This window comes from Drosophila simulans, chromosome 2R (genome assembly GCF_016746395.2).
Source record: "Drosophila simulans strain w501 chromosome 2R, Prin_Dsim_3.1, whole genome shotgun sequence".
Lineage (NCBI taxonomy): Eukaryota > Metazoa > Arthropoda > Insecta > Diptera > Drosophilidae > Drosophila > Drosophila simulans.
Window position 1 is genome coordinate 7,476,814 of NC_052521.2, and position 15,355 is coordinate 7,492,168.

At 43.1% G+C, this 15,355-nt stretch overlaps 3 protein-coding genes across 5 annotated transcripts; all 3 read left to right on the forward strand.

The window, feature by feature from the left end:
• Window positions 1–94: 94 nt before the first annotated feature.
• On the forward strand, window positions 95–10,759 carry LOC6733826 (upstream-binding protein 1). 3 transcript variants are annotated; one of them, XM_016167771.3, is made up of 13 exons: window positions 95–693; window positions 1,686–1,797; window positions 1,890–2,135; window positions 4,720–4,792; window positions 4,866–5,252; window positions 5,388–5,532; window positions 5,827–6,300; window positions 6,917–7,092; window positions 8,375–8,500; window positions 8,569–8,773; window positions 8,843–8,958; window positions 9,582–9,656; window positions 9,716–10,759. In XM_016167771.3, the coding sequence occupies exons 1-13, from the start codon at window positions 358–360 to the stop codon at window positions 10,131–10,133; spliced, it is 2,889 nt and encodes a 962-aa protein (XP_016026809.1). In that variant the 5' UTR covers window positions 95–357; the 3' UTR covers window positions 10,134–10,759. The 3 variants fall into 3 exon arrangements, with proteins under 3 accessions (XP_016026809.1, XP_016026808.1, XP_016026810.1); XM_016167770.3 differs by lacking the exon at window positions 8,375–8,500; XM_016167772.3 differs by lacking the exon at window positions 8,375–8,500 and having other exon boundaries at window positions 1,929–2,135.
• A 69-nt stretch (window positions 10,760–10,828) lies between these two features.
• LOC6733827 lies at window positions 10,829–12,331 on the forward strand. The gene is made up of 3 exons (XM_016167773.3): window positions 10,829–10,970; window positions 11,029–11,421; window positions 11,481–12,331. Exons 1-3 carry the CDS (start codon window positions 10,916–10,918, stop codon window positions 12,086–12,088), a joined length of 1,056 nt encoding a protein of 351 aa, XP_016026811.1. The 5' UTR covers window positions 10,829–10,915; the 3' UTR covers window positions 12,089–12,331.
• A 145-nt stretch (window positions 12,332–12,476) lies between these two features.
• Window positions 12,477–15,270, forward strand: LOC6733828. Its single transcript, XM_044922484.1, has 5 exons — window positions 12,477–13,336; window positions 13,453–13,541; window positions 13,597–13,771; window positions 13,828–15,024; window positions 15,085–15,270. The coding sequence occupies exons 1-5, from the start codon at window positions 12,509–12,511 to the stop codon at window positions 15,136–15,138; spliced, it is 2,343 nt and encodes a 780-aa protein (XP_044778419.1). The 5' UTR covers window positions 12,477–12,508; the 3' UTR covers window positions 15,139–15,270.
• Window positions 15,271–15,355: the final 85 nt, after the last annotated feature.

A 15,355-nucleotide genomic window follows, 5' to 3' on the forward strand; every position in this document is an offset into this window, starting at 1 on the left:
ATCCAAAGTGCTGTGCGACGAACGAACGATTAAGTAAGTGTGTCATATGAGCATTTTGAACAAGCTATGCCAAAATGTTAGCCTAAGCAAGTAATCAGTAAGTGTCGGTCGATCAATATACGGTTTCTACTTCGAATATTACTATTACCATCAATCACTTTTGTTGCATTTCGCATTGCACCAAAAAACTTGAGCAAAATTGCTGGCGAAATTACTCCGGTCGGAAGTGGTGTTTCGTAATACTGGTGAGAGCGATCACGGTCCAATAATTCAGGAGGATATCAAACAACCAACAACAACAAGCTCGGACTAATAGAGACCAGAACGCGATTCCAACGCCGTTAACTCACGTACCGAATGGCGCTTTCGTTTCTATCCCAAAACTCCGGTCTGTTGGATTTACAAAGCATATTCGACCCACAATATACTCATCATCAACAACAACAACAACATTTGAGCCACCACCCTCAACATCACATTCAACAACACCAAAATCAACAACTACAACAAGAACGCACCCTTTCAACAAAGTTCGATTTGAACCTGTTCAACGAACTCGACCAAATGGAATTCAACAATTTAAATCGCAGTCAATATCAGAATAATAATAATAATAATAACAGTATCAGCAATAATCAAAACTCCAACAACAACACCAACACCACTAACGGTATCAGTGAAAATCTAAATCAGGTAAGTTTCGTGGGTAAAAATCAGTTAGGTTATAATGCATTATATGGTTAAACATAAATGCTACAGATTTTCATGAGGTAGATATAAATCGATTGTCTATAAGCCAATATAATACCATATAGTATAATTATATATATAATTTCATTCCCTCAGTGTAAAGCATTTCTCTACGTTATAGCTAGACCATGGAGAAAATTAGAAATTCCAGAGAATCTAAACCAATTACAGCTAGCAATATTTGTACAATTGTTTTTAAACCATAGTTTGTTTCGTAAATCGAAACAGCCGCCTTTAAAGCTCCCTACAATTGAGTGACTACATTTTTCGAGCGAAATCTGTTTGCCTTGAGGCACATATAAATATATAGTTCAATTGCTAATTATACTATATGGCGGGGTGTATCATATAACGAATTTGTGGTAGACAGATAGAGGGAAAAACAACAGAACAGCGCTTAATAAATAGTTGCAAATGTTACGTCAACAGTCGGACTCACCCGCCCCATCGATTTGTGTTTTATCTTCCTTTATTTTTGGATGTATCTTTAAATAACGCCGCTTGTTCTGGGTCTTCTTTGGCCAGCTCCTCAGACTGAGCGTTCTCCGTTTGTTTACACACATCAAGCATGCTTGAAGTTATCTTGGGAAAGCATTATTTTGTGGAATCAAACCGAGTCCGAGTCTGAGTTCGAGTCCTCATCGGCAAATAAACATGAATCGATGGGTGTTTATGCCCACTCCCTCTCTCGGGTCAGGGAGAAAGAGGGGTTGGTAGAGCTCAGGCGAGATTGCTGGCGACCTTATCAGCAAGGTTCGGACCTACATATACAGTATTCCAGCTGGACTGTAGAGATAATGTTGAGAGGGCATAGCCTCGTTGGCGGCTAGACACGCTTTGCTGCTGGTTCTCTGGCTCTGATTCGGTTCTATAATTGATTAAGCCGTCAAAATTCCGTTTTCGAACTAAACTCCCATACGTTTTGGGTTTTTCAGATCCAAAACCGCCACTTCATCAGCGGCTACCACCATCAGCATATTGGATCGGACTATGAGCAAGTGATCAACTTTGTTGACTCGCCGCCAAACTCAGAGGAATCGTGGACAGGTAAGGCTGCCAGCTATCAGTGCACCCAGATCAGTCAGCTCACCTCAGCTCATCCCCATCACCATCAACTTCCACATCTATCGATCTCGTAGAGGGCAGCTCGCTAATCGAACAAATTACGATTGTCGTAGACGGACAGTCGAAGGACTCGCCGGGACCGCAGATCATCGACGTGCAGACCATTTACCTGAACAGCGGCTCACGCAAAAGACGAATGGATTGGGACTCTTTGGACATTGGCCAAAGTGAGAACTCACCCACAGCATCGCAGAGCGGCGATCTGCCCTCCAAAGTGGCCCATCAGGAGAAGGAAAAGCACAAGCGCGAGAAGCACTCGGGTAAGGATTATAACTCAATCGTTTTTTGTGGAAAATTCTCTACTGTCGAAGTAGTCCTAGTCTACTAGTCAAACTAACTAAATCAGTCTAACACAAATATGCAAATGCTGATTATAATGCGGTATGGATAGGTATTCCTTAAAGCGAAGAACAATCATACAATATAGTAATAGGAAACTTATGTCCATTTACCCAATTAATGGTATAGTGTCTTGCTCTTTGACACCACCTACAGATGAGAATTTGTAAAAATGTCAATTAATTTAATCAAGCTGTAAAGTAAAATGTATTTAAAATGCTAATTTCATGGAACAGGTCCAATATTTATGATAAAATTCAGACTACATTGATTCTAAGCTGATTCATTCAACAATATTTAAGGTATTATTTTACGCTCTCGTCCGAAATGATTTAAATTGCGACAAAAATTAAAAATTCGGGTAAAGTATAGTAGATGGCATAAAGATTATACAAAAATGTGTCCCCATAATTTTGTTATTCATTGAATTAGCTCAGTGATTTGCATAAAACGTAATCAATGAAAGAAAGGCAGCAAGAATGAAAATCGGCTCGAATTGACTTCATACTTCTTTCTGGGATTGCATCTGGAATCCGAGAGCGAGTCGGAAACCCGTGTGTGCAAATTAGAAGCCGTCGTAATTGAGAAACCCGTTTCCGAGTAGTGCCTCTTTGATTATACAGCCCCGTGCAAGTATGAGTATGGTATATGGGTATTGAAATGCCTAGACAGATGTATTCGATATAACGACTAATTCGATCGATGGTCCGTAAGACAAACGTGAGACTCTCTGTTGTTGGGTGCTAAGTGGCGTATAAACAATGGAAGATTATCGCTAATTACTCTGTATCTATCAGACACAGAAGTTATACGACTAGTGCGTGAGATCGCAATTAAAGATTGAGCTCGACAAAGGGCCAAGCTCGTCGTCGTGTTTGGAGATGTTGGGCAAACTTTGGTGCAGGTGGAGTTGCACTTCGAAAGATCAGGTCTTTAAATAGTTTCATAAACTCATTAACATGCGACGGCTTTCAATATCGAAGTTAGGAAGCCGTGTTACAATTAACAGACTGCGATGGTTAAAACCCGCCGTAAAACAGTAATTAACTTAGCACCTCCGCTTGTGTTAATCAATGGAGCTTTAATAATAGAACGCCACTAAAGAAATAAAATCTTCCCTCGGTAATTTTCCAATGGCCCGAACAAGCCCCCAGCCGAAACCCTTTCAACTTTGTAGATATGCCCTCGAGATTGCTCCAAAATCACGCAGGGTCCCTGTACTAATTACCCCGAAACGAGTGACTGGCACACTGGTACACTTCGGAACAAACAGATTTAGGTGGAAGCACTTGTGTGGGGGCAACCGACCATATAATTTGGACTGCAATCTAGAGCTCGGCCCTCTCTTTTTGATGGCTTATCATTCGGCATGCGGCACTCGGAGTAGATAAGGCTAAATGCTAGCGTTTGGCCGTACAACAATCCGCTATTAGGCAAACCTCAGCGATTGTGGAAAAACTGAGATCATTCAGAACTATTCAGAACTTCATGGCTATAGAGGAACTGAGATCACTCGAACGGGCTAATGGCTTCAGCCTTTGTCCTGCCTTTTTCCCACATTCGAACTTATATAAGAGATGGCTTTAAGGCCATTTCCTCTTGCCATTTGTCAAGGGAACTAAGCGGCGCATCCATTCTATTCGGCGTTCCTATAATGTCCACACTTACAGATACGATGTATCTAACAATTGGCTGTGACACTATCGCGCATGTGAAACGAGTGAGCAGCGCAATCGATGTGCGTCATTCGGTCTTGGATAACTCGGAATCAATTGTGATCGAGATATGAATTGTCCGATGGAACCCACACAGCTACAATTCCTATCTCTGGACGGATTAAATCAATTAACAAACTTGTATTCATTGAAGTAAACTTTTTTTCAGACATTTTTTAAAAACAATTGAAAGTAATGGCGTGTAAATTCCACGAACATATTTGGTAAATTACTATTAATTTGGACTTAGCAGTACAATAATAATAAAATAGGAAAAGTTTTCTGACATGAATGTGTGTTGGTAGCGAAGCACATGGGTGATTTTTTTCCTAATCGATATCCATCTACATGAGAAAATCAGACAAATAATTTAAATGTTATGAACGATTGCTGTAATCGCTGCACGGTTGCACTCGGGATAAAACCTTAAATGTTCCTTAATATTCTTTTTGTTTTTATTAAAACATTTTATGAAAGTGTTGTATTCCAAATTTAGACATTAGTAAATTATATTGGGGACCTGCACTCAAAATAGCATTAATTCAAGCTGTATAAAATTATACTTACGTGTTTATCAATTAATTATAAATTGGCCCTACAAGTGCCGCATTCTATAAATTCATCAGAGCGTTTATTTTGGCTAAGACACACAAGTTTGACGTCAACGAATTGAGGTCGGCAATGGTTTTGAGAGCGTCACTCTGTGATAACGTCTAGAATCTAAAAGAAATCGCAAACGTGCCACAGATATGGGTTGAAATATAGTTTTTGGTATTCTTTGAATTTTCAGGTCGCAGCAGCTGGAGCGATGATATCGGCTTCGATCTAAACGCCGAGTTTAACAGCAACTCGTATCTGAACAAGTAAGCCCCCATCCCTTCCCCCAAGGGAACTGAATCCAATTTGAGCTAATTTACGTTTTCCCACCGCGATCAGTGAGAACTTCCTGTCGTTCTCCCCCACGCTGACCACCCTGAAGCAGGAGCCCCAAACGGAGCAGATCAAGCCGAGCCCCAAGGTATCCCTGGACAATGCCGCCGCATCGCCCTCCATTGCCATTGCCAAGCTGGATGAGGTTCAGAACTCGCCGCCGCAGGCTATTTCTGGCCAAGATTCGGCTAACGGATCAGGATCGACCGCCAACGGCAAGCATGATGTAAACTCCGGACTCGCCTGCGGGTGCGGCTCTCCTCAGGGTTCACCACTAGCCAACGCCGAGTATGAGTTGAACGAAAAGGGAAAGCCCCAGCAACTTAGCGTTTTGGATCCTGCTAAAATCGAGATCGGTTCGGCCAACGGAGCTACCCATGCGGAGGATCACAAGTGAGCATTATAAATATTTAATAATTTTCTAAAAACCTATAGTTGCAATAAAACTATATCAGATTGAATTGAAGTACAGTTTGGCTTATCTCAAACTAAGGATAGATTATTTTAGTAACACCTATGCCTTTCCAGATTTCAGTACATTTTGGCAGCGGCCACTTCGATCGCCACCAAGAACAATGAGGAGACTTTGACGTACCTCAACCAAGGCCAGAGCTACGAAATAAAGCTGAAGAAGATCGGAGACCTGTCCCTCTATAGGGATAAGATACTGAAGGTGAGTCCAAAGTCTCTGTCCGCAGCCTCCAATTGAGTCGGAGAGTCATGTGATGCGATGAATTATTTGACTGTCGAGTGAGCGACTTGGTCATCCCGTCTGTGTGACCGCATGTGTGTATATGGGGGGCTCAATTGATTTTAATAAGCCCCAATTAAGCCGGGCGACTTGAGAGATGCGAGGCATTACCATTCCATGTACATGTGAAATCTGCGTGTGCGAATAAACTTTCCAAATGACTTCACTTCTTGCCACTTCTCACAAAACCGTTTCCCCTCCGATTCCCTCTTGCAGAGCGTGATCAAGATCTGCTTCCACGAGCGCCGCCTGCAGTTCATGGAGCGCGAGCAGATGCAGCAATGGCAGCAATCCCGCCCAGGCGAACGCATCATTGAGGTGGACGTACCGCTTTCGTACGGCCTCTGCCACGTGTCGCAGCCGCTGAGCTCCGCCTCACTGAACACTGTCGAGATCTTCTGGGACCCACTGAAGGAGGTCGGCGTCTACATCAAGGTCAACTGCATTTCAACCGAATTTACCCCAAAGAAGCACGGCGGCGAGAAGGGTGTGCCCTTCCGACTGCAAATTGAAACCTATATAGAAAACACAAACAGTGCCACCGCCAGCGGCTCGGGCGGCAGCAACAACAGCGCCATCGCCAGTGGCAGCGGAAGCAGTGGCTCCGCTGCCCCAGCATCTCCGGAACGGACTCCTAGTGCCGGCAGCAATGGTAAACAGGCGGTCCATGCAGCTGCCTGCCAGATCAAGGTGAGTGAGAAGAAGAACTGGACAAGATCATTGTCCGCTTAACGGAGAGAGTCTCTTATTTTGTCCGTTAACAGGAAACAGGATCCTATTTTTAAATATAGTATGCCATTAATGTTCAGTGAGCTATCTATGCTTACATAGTATTCATTTAATTTATTTATTTCATTTATACAAAATGACCCAGCTTAATTGGAGTGTTGAATGTATGTTGGCCGTTGATATGATCTTAAAAGAGAATGACCTACTTTAATTTTGAGATATTGCCACTGCGGTCCGAAAATAGCCAATGGAATTTTACGGAAGAGAACGTAATCAGAAAGTAGCATTCACAAACAACAAGTACCATAAAAAGTGTATAATTTCTTTGGCCATTAAAATTATCTACACACGTATTCATATCTGTGACTTACAGATATACCAAACAATGAAAACAAGAATATTATTTAAAGCGGAATTATTATGTGAAGGTTTTAAGCTATTACCTGTAAAAGTGGCGAAGTACAAATAGCTTTGACAATAGCTCTTTTGATAATAAATGTGTGATAATCAAGATTACCAATTATCATATTCCGTGCAAACCACTTAGAACGCTTATATTAAACGCTTATTCTTACAGGTTTTTAAGCTAAAGGGAGCTGATCGCAAACATAAACAGGATCGGGAGAAGATCCAGAAGCGGCCCCAATCGGAGCAGGAGAAGTTCCAGCCCAGCTACGAGTGTACCATCATGAACGATATATCCCTGGATCTGGTGATGTCCGCCACCACCACTGGCTGCTACAGTCCCGAATAGTGAGTATTTACCTTCAGATTCTTCAGTTAAGCGGGAAGATATAGACACATAGTGGGTCAGGGAAGGGAAGATCAGTTGTCATAGCTTCTGCTCCAGAATTGAGTAACAATTTATTGCGCTGCCATGTCGCGCAATTTTCCAATTGAGCCCGCAAATTTTTCCACAACTCTTGTTTATGCGACAACTACGGACCGAGCTTTTTGATTTACGAACCAAGCGAGTGCAGTTCCACACATTTACATAACGTGCAGTTAAGATCAAGTGCATATTACGTATTACTTAGATACTCGTTCCTTATCTGAACGTACAGTGCGGTTCATAGCCCTAAGGCGGGGTCTTGGCCATGTTTTGGCTTAGTACATTCTGGTCCACATAGTTCACACGATAAGATCATGTTATGCTATTGATTAAGATTTACATTTAGAGTGATTTCAGTGCTATAAGTACGGTCTTACATTGTATTTGAAGTGGTACATTTTGAATGTAAAGATCAAAAGCATTCTGTTTATTTGCGAATTTAAAACATAAACAAACAAACCAAGCGATTACACGTTGTTTTTTGTGGTTCTATTAAATATGTATTTTATTTAGAATCTAGTGTGCAGTGAAAAACGCTATATACAGATATTTCGGTGGAAATTTTCCATAACGAGAGCAAATGAAAATCATTCAGTTTGTCATTTGCATGATCACAAAATCATAAAGATCAATCGAATTGAGAGCGGCTGTATACGTGTATCATATAAAGAGAGAACACCTCGATCGGCGAGAGATCCGGAGAAATGGGGAGAAAGAGATCCAGAGAGATTTCTAGAGAGAATCCGAAGGATAGTGGAAAGCTAAGAGATCAGTTAAGAGCACTTTGCGCCGCGGTCTTTGTTGTTATTGCGTCTGCTCCAAGTTATTTTTAGTTTAAAGTTGCTTTTAACCGGTTTTTGGTTTTGGTCTCTGTTCAATGATTTCGTTTGTTTGCATTCCGAGCACTTTAGATAATGATGGCGAATGATATGGGGATTGTATAAGGTCTTGTATTGTTGAGATCGATTATGTCGATCAGGTGCAGAAAAGCCTACGGCTAGGTATTATCCACTCAAAAACCGGAAATCATGGGGGGGCGGCGAAAGACGCAAATCTGTAAAATTTACCCGGTGGAAAAGCAGCCATATAAAATAGATTCCAAACGGGTTTGTCTGGCCAATCAGCCGCAACTGGGCGTATCGGGTGCCTTCTAAGCAAGGCAAGTGGCTCGGCGAAGAGCAAACCAGATTCCCCGGGGAGCAGCGGGACCATGGGAAATTCGAATTGTGAATTCCGCGCTGGAGTTCCTCGCATTCGTGAACATGCGCTTGCATCTGAAGGATCGTCGCTCCTGCCAACGTCAGATACGGAACGAGCTCTACTGGATTTGTAGGATCTGCAAGAACTCACTTAAAGCTGGCTTGTACTAATCTCCTCCTGTATCCTATTCCTTGCAGTATGAAACTTTGGCCAAACTCGCCCGTGCACATACCCAAGTACGATGGAATGCTTCCGTTTGCGCCAAGTGCAGCATCGCCGGCTACCAGCAGCAGCCCCATAGCCATCAACTCGGTGACATCGACCAACTCGCCCACCCTCAAGCTGATGGACGCCACCAACATGGTCTCACCGCAGCATGTGCCCGCTGACATGGACGATTATGTAGGTGTCATTGCCCACTGCTCCCTAAGCAGACTTACTAAATAAATGACCCTTTATTGTCCATTTCAGAGCCAGAACATAATGCCGGAATCGACGCCCTCGCAAGTGACGCAGTGGCTGACCAATCATCGCCTCACGGCCTATCTCTCAACGTTTGCACAGTTCTCGGGAGCGGATATCATGCGGTATGTGATCTGGAGCGTTTGGGAATAGTAGTCATCTAGAATTCGAACCGAATTAATATTATTTTTTTCTGCTTCTAAGTGACCCAATTTTATACCAACCAAATCGTAGGAGAGTCGAGTAGTTTTCTTTTATCAAAACAATTTTATGACCGCCGTAATTAAAAGCGTCGTTCGATTGAAGTAACAACTAACTTACTTATGTATAAAAGCGTTTTAATTATCATCACGCCCCTATTTGTCTGCTAAGCTGCGAATACTAAGGTGTTTTTGATTACCGTTTTATACAATCAAGCGATAAACCATATAATGTTTTAATCAGTTAGTTGTGCTATCTTATTGACTGGCATATAACAGATAGCGGAACTAAAATAAAACAGCTAAGGGACACTATGATTCCCCATCCAATCGATTACGAGCAATCAAACCATAAAGTTTTTGATTATTAAATACCTTGATTAGATAGCTGGCCTACTCCGTCAGATACTTGATCGTTTAAGGTTATTACTCTATATATGCATTTATAGGTTTATGTATGTAATATTTCTATCTTTAACTCGTGCCACACCGCACATTTGAAATTTGTTTGTTCTTCCGACTTATTTATATTTTTGAATTATTTTTAGCATGTCCAAGGAGGATTTGATTCAAATTTGCGGCCTGGCCGATGGCATTCGCATGTTCAACATTTTGCGCGCCAAGTGAGTGTAACCATCTTGAAAAACTCAGACATTTGTTCTAATTGTGATCCTTCCCTCAGGACTATTGCTCCCAGGCTAACTTTGTACGCCAGCGTTGATGGATGCAGCTACAATGCCATCTACTTGTTGTCGAACACGGCCAAGGAGCTGCAGCAGAAGCTGTTCAAGATGCCTGGCTTCTACGAGTTCATGGCCAAGGCCAGTGCCCAGGAGAACGGAGCCGGTGGAGCAGCCACTGCAGCTGCTGCAGCACTCTTCAACAATTGGGGGATGCACTCCAAGTATTCGGGCAGCGGCTCCAATATCTTCAACGACGCCAACAAGAGCTGCGTGTACATATCGGGGCCATCGGGCATCCTTGTGACCATCACCGACGAGGTGCTGAACAACGGGATCAAGGACCGCAGCCTCTACGCGCTGGAGGTGCAGGCCGGCAAGGTGATCCTCAAGCTGATCAACAAGCAGGACAACAACTAAGCGATGTTCTGGCAACGCGGATGCACTGTAGTAGAGACCACCCGAGCAATCAAGTATAGTTTATAGCATTTACACGCAGTAAGATGGCACATCGAAACCGTTTTCTATATAGGTTTTAATTTGTATGAGATTTCGCGCAGCAATTTTGAACAAGTGAAAAGCAAGCAGCCCCTAACCCTGTTCCCTAAAATCTTTGTTAAAGAACTAGTGCAAAATATTTAAGTTTCGTTTTCAGTTCTCACTTTAAGTTTTGTTTATTTTATATGTATTTTATACCACCTACGATACACGACTACATATGCACATTTAATTCTCCGATGCGATTGCATTTCGATTCGTTCTTTTCCTACTTTTAATTTCTTTTATCGTTATGGCGTATGCTTATCACTTAAAGAACTATTATATATTTGTTTGTAGAACCACATCAATATCAATTGTTTGAAGTAGAAAGAAAAAACCCAAAAAAAAAACAAATTTAAAATACTGATTATTATCTTGAAGTACAGTACCACGAATACAAGAATTGATCAATTGTTTCGAAGCAGAGTTCAACTAGCAACCAAACAACAACTTTTGTATGTGATAGAAGCAATAAAGTGTTATCCACAAGTGGACTGTCAAAAAAAGTGTTTACTTATTTAGTAGGTTCCGAAATTTACAATGGGTTCCATAAAGTAGTATGTTGAACTAACTGCTGACTAGAATGTATCGATAGAAGCTTCTGATTTAGAAAGTTAGTACATTTAACTTCTCTATTTGGCATTTTTCAAAATTTTCGTAGTATGGATTGCCTCCATATTATATTATTTATATACATATATTTCTTATGCTTTCTGGGTGAGTTAAAAAATTATGTTTTAAGATTGTGAATTTGGCACATGATTGAACTCGGCAGCTTGGGAAGTGCAGGGCGATTGTCAAATTTTGCAATATATGGTAGAGCAATCCAATGGAATCTTCACCTATCGCGATGCGAGCGGATCTATCCAGCTGCAGCGCTTGGAAACAGTTCCATCCGGTGTCACTCTACTCATGTACTGCAGTCCTACGGATTTCAAGGAAACTATGTGCCAGGACAATGGACAGTTCTCGGTCCCGCTGCCCATGCACTGTTTAAGTCCAATGCAACCGGTGCCCAAGGATATTCGCGATGGGGACTGCGCGGGGAACCTGTATGCAGTGGGATATACCATAGATGGCAAGGATCTGGAGCTGTATCGCACATGTTTCGATTCCGGGCAGGGAAGACTCTTGTACTCGCAGAGCGATGTCTACTACAAAACGTTTTGTGAGTAAATCACAAAGTTTTGCCTTTTGCATCACTATTATTAGTGTACGGAGTTTTAGTTCCGAAGCGGCCGTTTGTGGAGTTTGTGGCAGATGAGATGTTCAGTCCGCAGGAGGCTGCTGCTTATATGAAGTCCAACATCTATTTTGCGTTCAAATGCATTTACGGTGATGACCAGTCCTACTTGCCAAGTGCCAACTACTTGGTGATTAATCGAGGACATATGGTGGCTTCGGCGGACTTCCTGTTCACTGACCAGATGGGCAGTACTTTCCGCTATCTGAATGTGGTGCCGCAATTCAAGTCAATTAACGATGGCAACTGGGAGAAAATTGAGAGATGGGTGCGCAGTCAGATCCCGAACTCATCCTATTTCCGGGTCAAGTCCGGCGGAATTGGCATCTTGACTTTGCCAGACACCAAGGGCTTCCTTCAGTCGGCTTTCCTCGCCGGCTCCAAGATCCCGGTTCCCGAGTGGACCTACAAAGTGGTACGGGATGCCACCGGCAATGGGCTGTACGTATTCCTCACTTACAATAGTACCTTCCAAAGGGAGCGGCCCCAGTGTCTGGCTATTTGTTACCCAGTTAATTGCCCCATTGCCCTCCCGAATAACCCCGACGATGGATTCACCTTCTGTTGCGATCCCAAGCGGTTCCCATATTAAGGAAGGAGAAGCATTTATGTATATTTTATCTAAGGGCTGCTCGAAATTAAACCCACGTAATAATCGTCGGCTAAATAATTCAGTATTTTTACTCAACATACGCACATATGTAAGCTGAAAATTGCGAAAGTGCATAGACAAATGACATACACTGCAAAAAAAATCAAAGAAATTGCAAATATATATTTTACAACTCTTTATAAGGAGTGAAAATTAAAAGAAGTATTCTTCAGACGTTTGAGACGACTTGATTTTATTAGTAATATTATGTTTTTGTTCTTATAATTTAATATTTTAAACCGCGCCACGACGATTAACCAACGATTGGGTCATCTAATGACATTTTAAATGCCTTTGAGAAGCCTTATAAACACTTGACTAAATCAATTAACCTTAAGTTCAGGAAAATCTCGTCGTGAAATGAGCAAAGGAGTAGAAATCTTTTACAAGGGCCAGAAGGCGTTCTTGAACATCTTCTCGTTGTGGCCTCAGAAGGAACGCTGGTGGAGAATCATCCACCAGGTGAACTATGTCCACGTAATTGTGTTTTGGGTGCTGCTCTTTGATCTCCTCTTGGTGCTCCATGTGATGGCTAACTTGAGCTACATGTCCGATGTTGTGAAAGCCATCTTTATCCTGGCCACCAGTGCAGGGCATACCACCAAGCTGCTGTCCATTAAGGCGAACAATGTGGAGATGGAGGAGCTCTTCAGGACATTGGATAACGAAGAGTTTCGTCCTAGAGGCGCCAACGAAGAGTTGATCTTTGCAGCAGCCTGTGAAGGAAGTAGGAAGCTTCGAGACTTCTATGGAGCGCTCTCGTTTGCCGCCTTGAGCATGATTCTCATACCCCAGTTCGCCTTGGACTGGTCCCACCTTCCGCTCAAAACATACAATCCGCTTGGCGAGAATCCTGGCTCACCTGCTTACTGGCTCCTCTACTGCTATCAGTGCCTGGCCTTGTCCGTGTCCTGCATCACCAACATAGGATTCGACTCTCTCTGCTCCTCCCTGTTCATTTTCATCAAGTGCCAGCTGGACATTCTGGCCGTGCGACTGGACAAGATCGGTCGGTTAAGCACTACTTCTGGTGGCACTGTGGAACAGCAACTTAAGGAAAATATCCGCTATCACATGACCATCGTTGAACTGTCGAAAACCGTGGAGCGTCTACTTTGCAAGCCGATTTCGGTGCAGATCTTCTGCTCGGTTTTGGTGCTGACTGCCAATTTTTATGCCATTGCTGTGGTGAGCTGTGAATATTGTAAAAGCCTGATTTGGCATTTGGCCAAGTTGGGTACTTAATTCAAATTTCCTCAACTAGAAGACTATCATAAATGCTTGTGTTCCCTATATGAATTTAGTTGTCTGACGAGAGGCTGGAGCTGTTTAAGTATGTGACCTATCAGGCGTGCATGCTGATTCAGATTTTTATATTGTGCTACTATGCCGGGTGGGTATTCCATATTCAAAATGCATCCCAGGCTAGTAATAAATTTCATTGGCAGTGAGGTAACCCAGCGCAGCCTGGACCTTCCGCACGAGCTGTACAAGACCTCCTGGGTGGACTGGGACTACAGGAGCCGTAGGATTGCGCTCCTCTTCATGCAACGCCTTCAGTCGACCCTGAGGATTAGGACACTAAATCCCAGTCTTGGTTTTGACCTAATGCTCTTCAGCTCGGTGAGTTCTGTTCGCGGTTCGAACTTTTTGTGCACTGTAGCCAATTTCCATAATGAGGCTCATTAGCCAATTTAAGTTCGTGGCCTATAAAAGGCTTTCCTCGGGCGGTTCATGATGGAAAAGTGAAAATCGTCAGCATGTCTCAGCATCAGATGGTAACGGAGGACTTCTATAAGTACCAGGTGTGGTACTTCCAAATCCTTGGTGTTTGGCAGCTCCCCACTTGGGCTGCAGACCACCAGCGTCGATTTCAGTCCATGAGGTTTGGGTTTATCCTGGTCATCCTGTTCATCATGCTGCTGCTTTTCTCCTTCGAACTGTTGAACAACATTTACCAAGTGAGGGAGATCCTAAAGGTATTCTTCATGTTCGCCACCGAAATATCCTGCATGGCCAAACTATTGCATTTGAAATTGAAGAGCCGCAAACTCGCTGGCCTCGTTGATGCGATGTTGTCCCCGGAGTTCAACGTTAAAAGTGAACAGGAAAGGCAGATGCTGGAATCAGATAGAGTGGCGGTTGTCCGTATGAGGAACTTCTACGGCATCATGTCTCTGGGTGCGGCTGCCCTGATCCTTATAGTTCCCTGTTTCGACAATTTTGGGGAGCTACCACTGGCCATGTTGGAGGTGTGCAGTATCGAGGGATGGATCTGCTATTGGTCGCAGTACCTGTTCCACTCGATTTGCCTGCTGCCCACTTGTGTGCTGAATATAACCTACGACTCGGTGGCCTACTCGTTGCTCTGTTTCTTGAAGGTTCAGCTCCAAATGCTGGTCCTGAGATTAGAAAAGTTGGGTCCTGTGATTGAGCCCCAGGATAACGAGAGGATCGCCATGGAACTGCGTGAGTGTGCCGCCTACTACAACAGGATTGTTCGGTTCAAGGACTTGGTGGAGCTGTTCATTAAGTGGCCAGGATCTGTGCAGCTCATGTGTTCTGTTCTGGTGCTGGTGTCCAACCTGTACGACATGTCCACCATGTCCATTGCAAACGGCGATGCCATCTTTATGCTCAAGACCTGTATCTATCAGCTGGTGATGCTGTGGCAGATCTTCATCATTTGCTACGCCTCCAACGAGGTTACTGTCCAGAGCTCTAGGTTATGTCACAGCATCTACAGCTCGCAATGGACGGGATGGAACAGGGCAAACCGCCGGATTGTCCTGCTCATGATGCAGCGCTTTAATTCCCCGATGCTCCTGCGCACCTTTAACCCCACCTTTGCTTTCAGCTTGGAGGCCTTTGGTTCTGTAGGGCAGCAGAAAGTCCTTTATATTTCACAATTACTAGTTATCCTCTTTTTCTTTCAGATTGTTAACTGCTCCTACAGCTACTTCGCACTGCTGAAGCGCGTCAACAGTTAAATTTCGAAGCACCGCAGCACCAAAAAAGTTTCAAGTCGATTTTTAAAACCACTCAAAACTTTATGCACGTACATGAAATGAAATTATTGTATAGAAATTAGCAGTTGTTTATTAAATATTTCGAAAAACTAATTTTGTCTTCTTTCCTTGGGTTCCCTAAGTCTTTTATTTACTTTTTATGCCATTTTATTTTTACACTATTTTCAAATCGTAACGG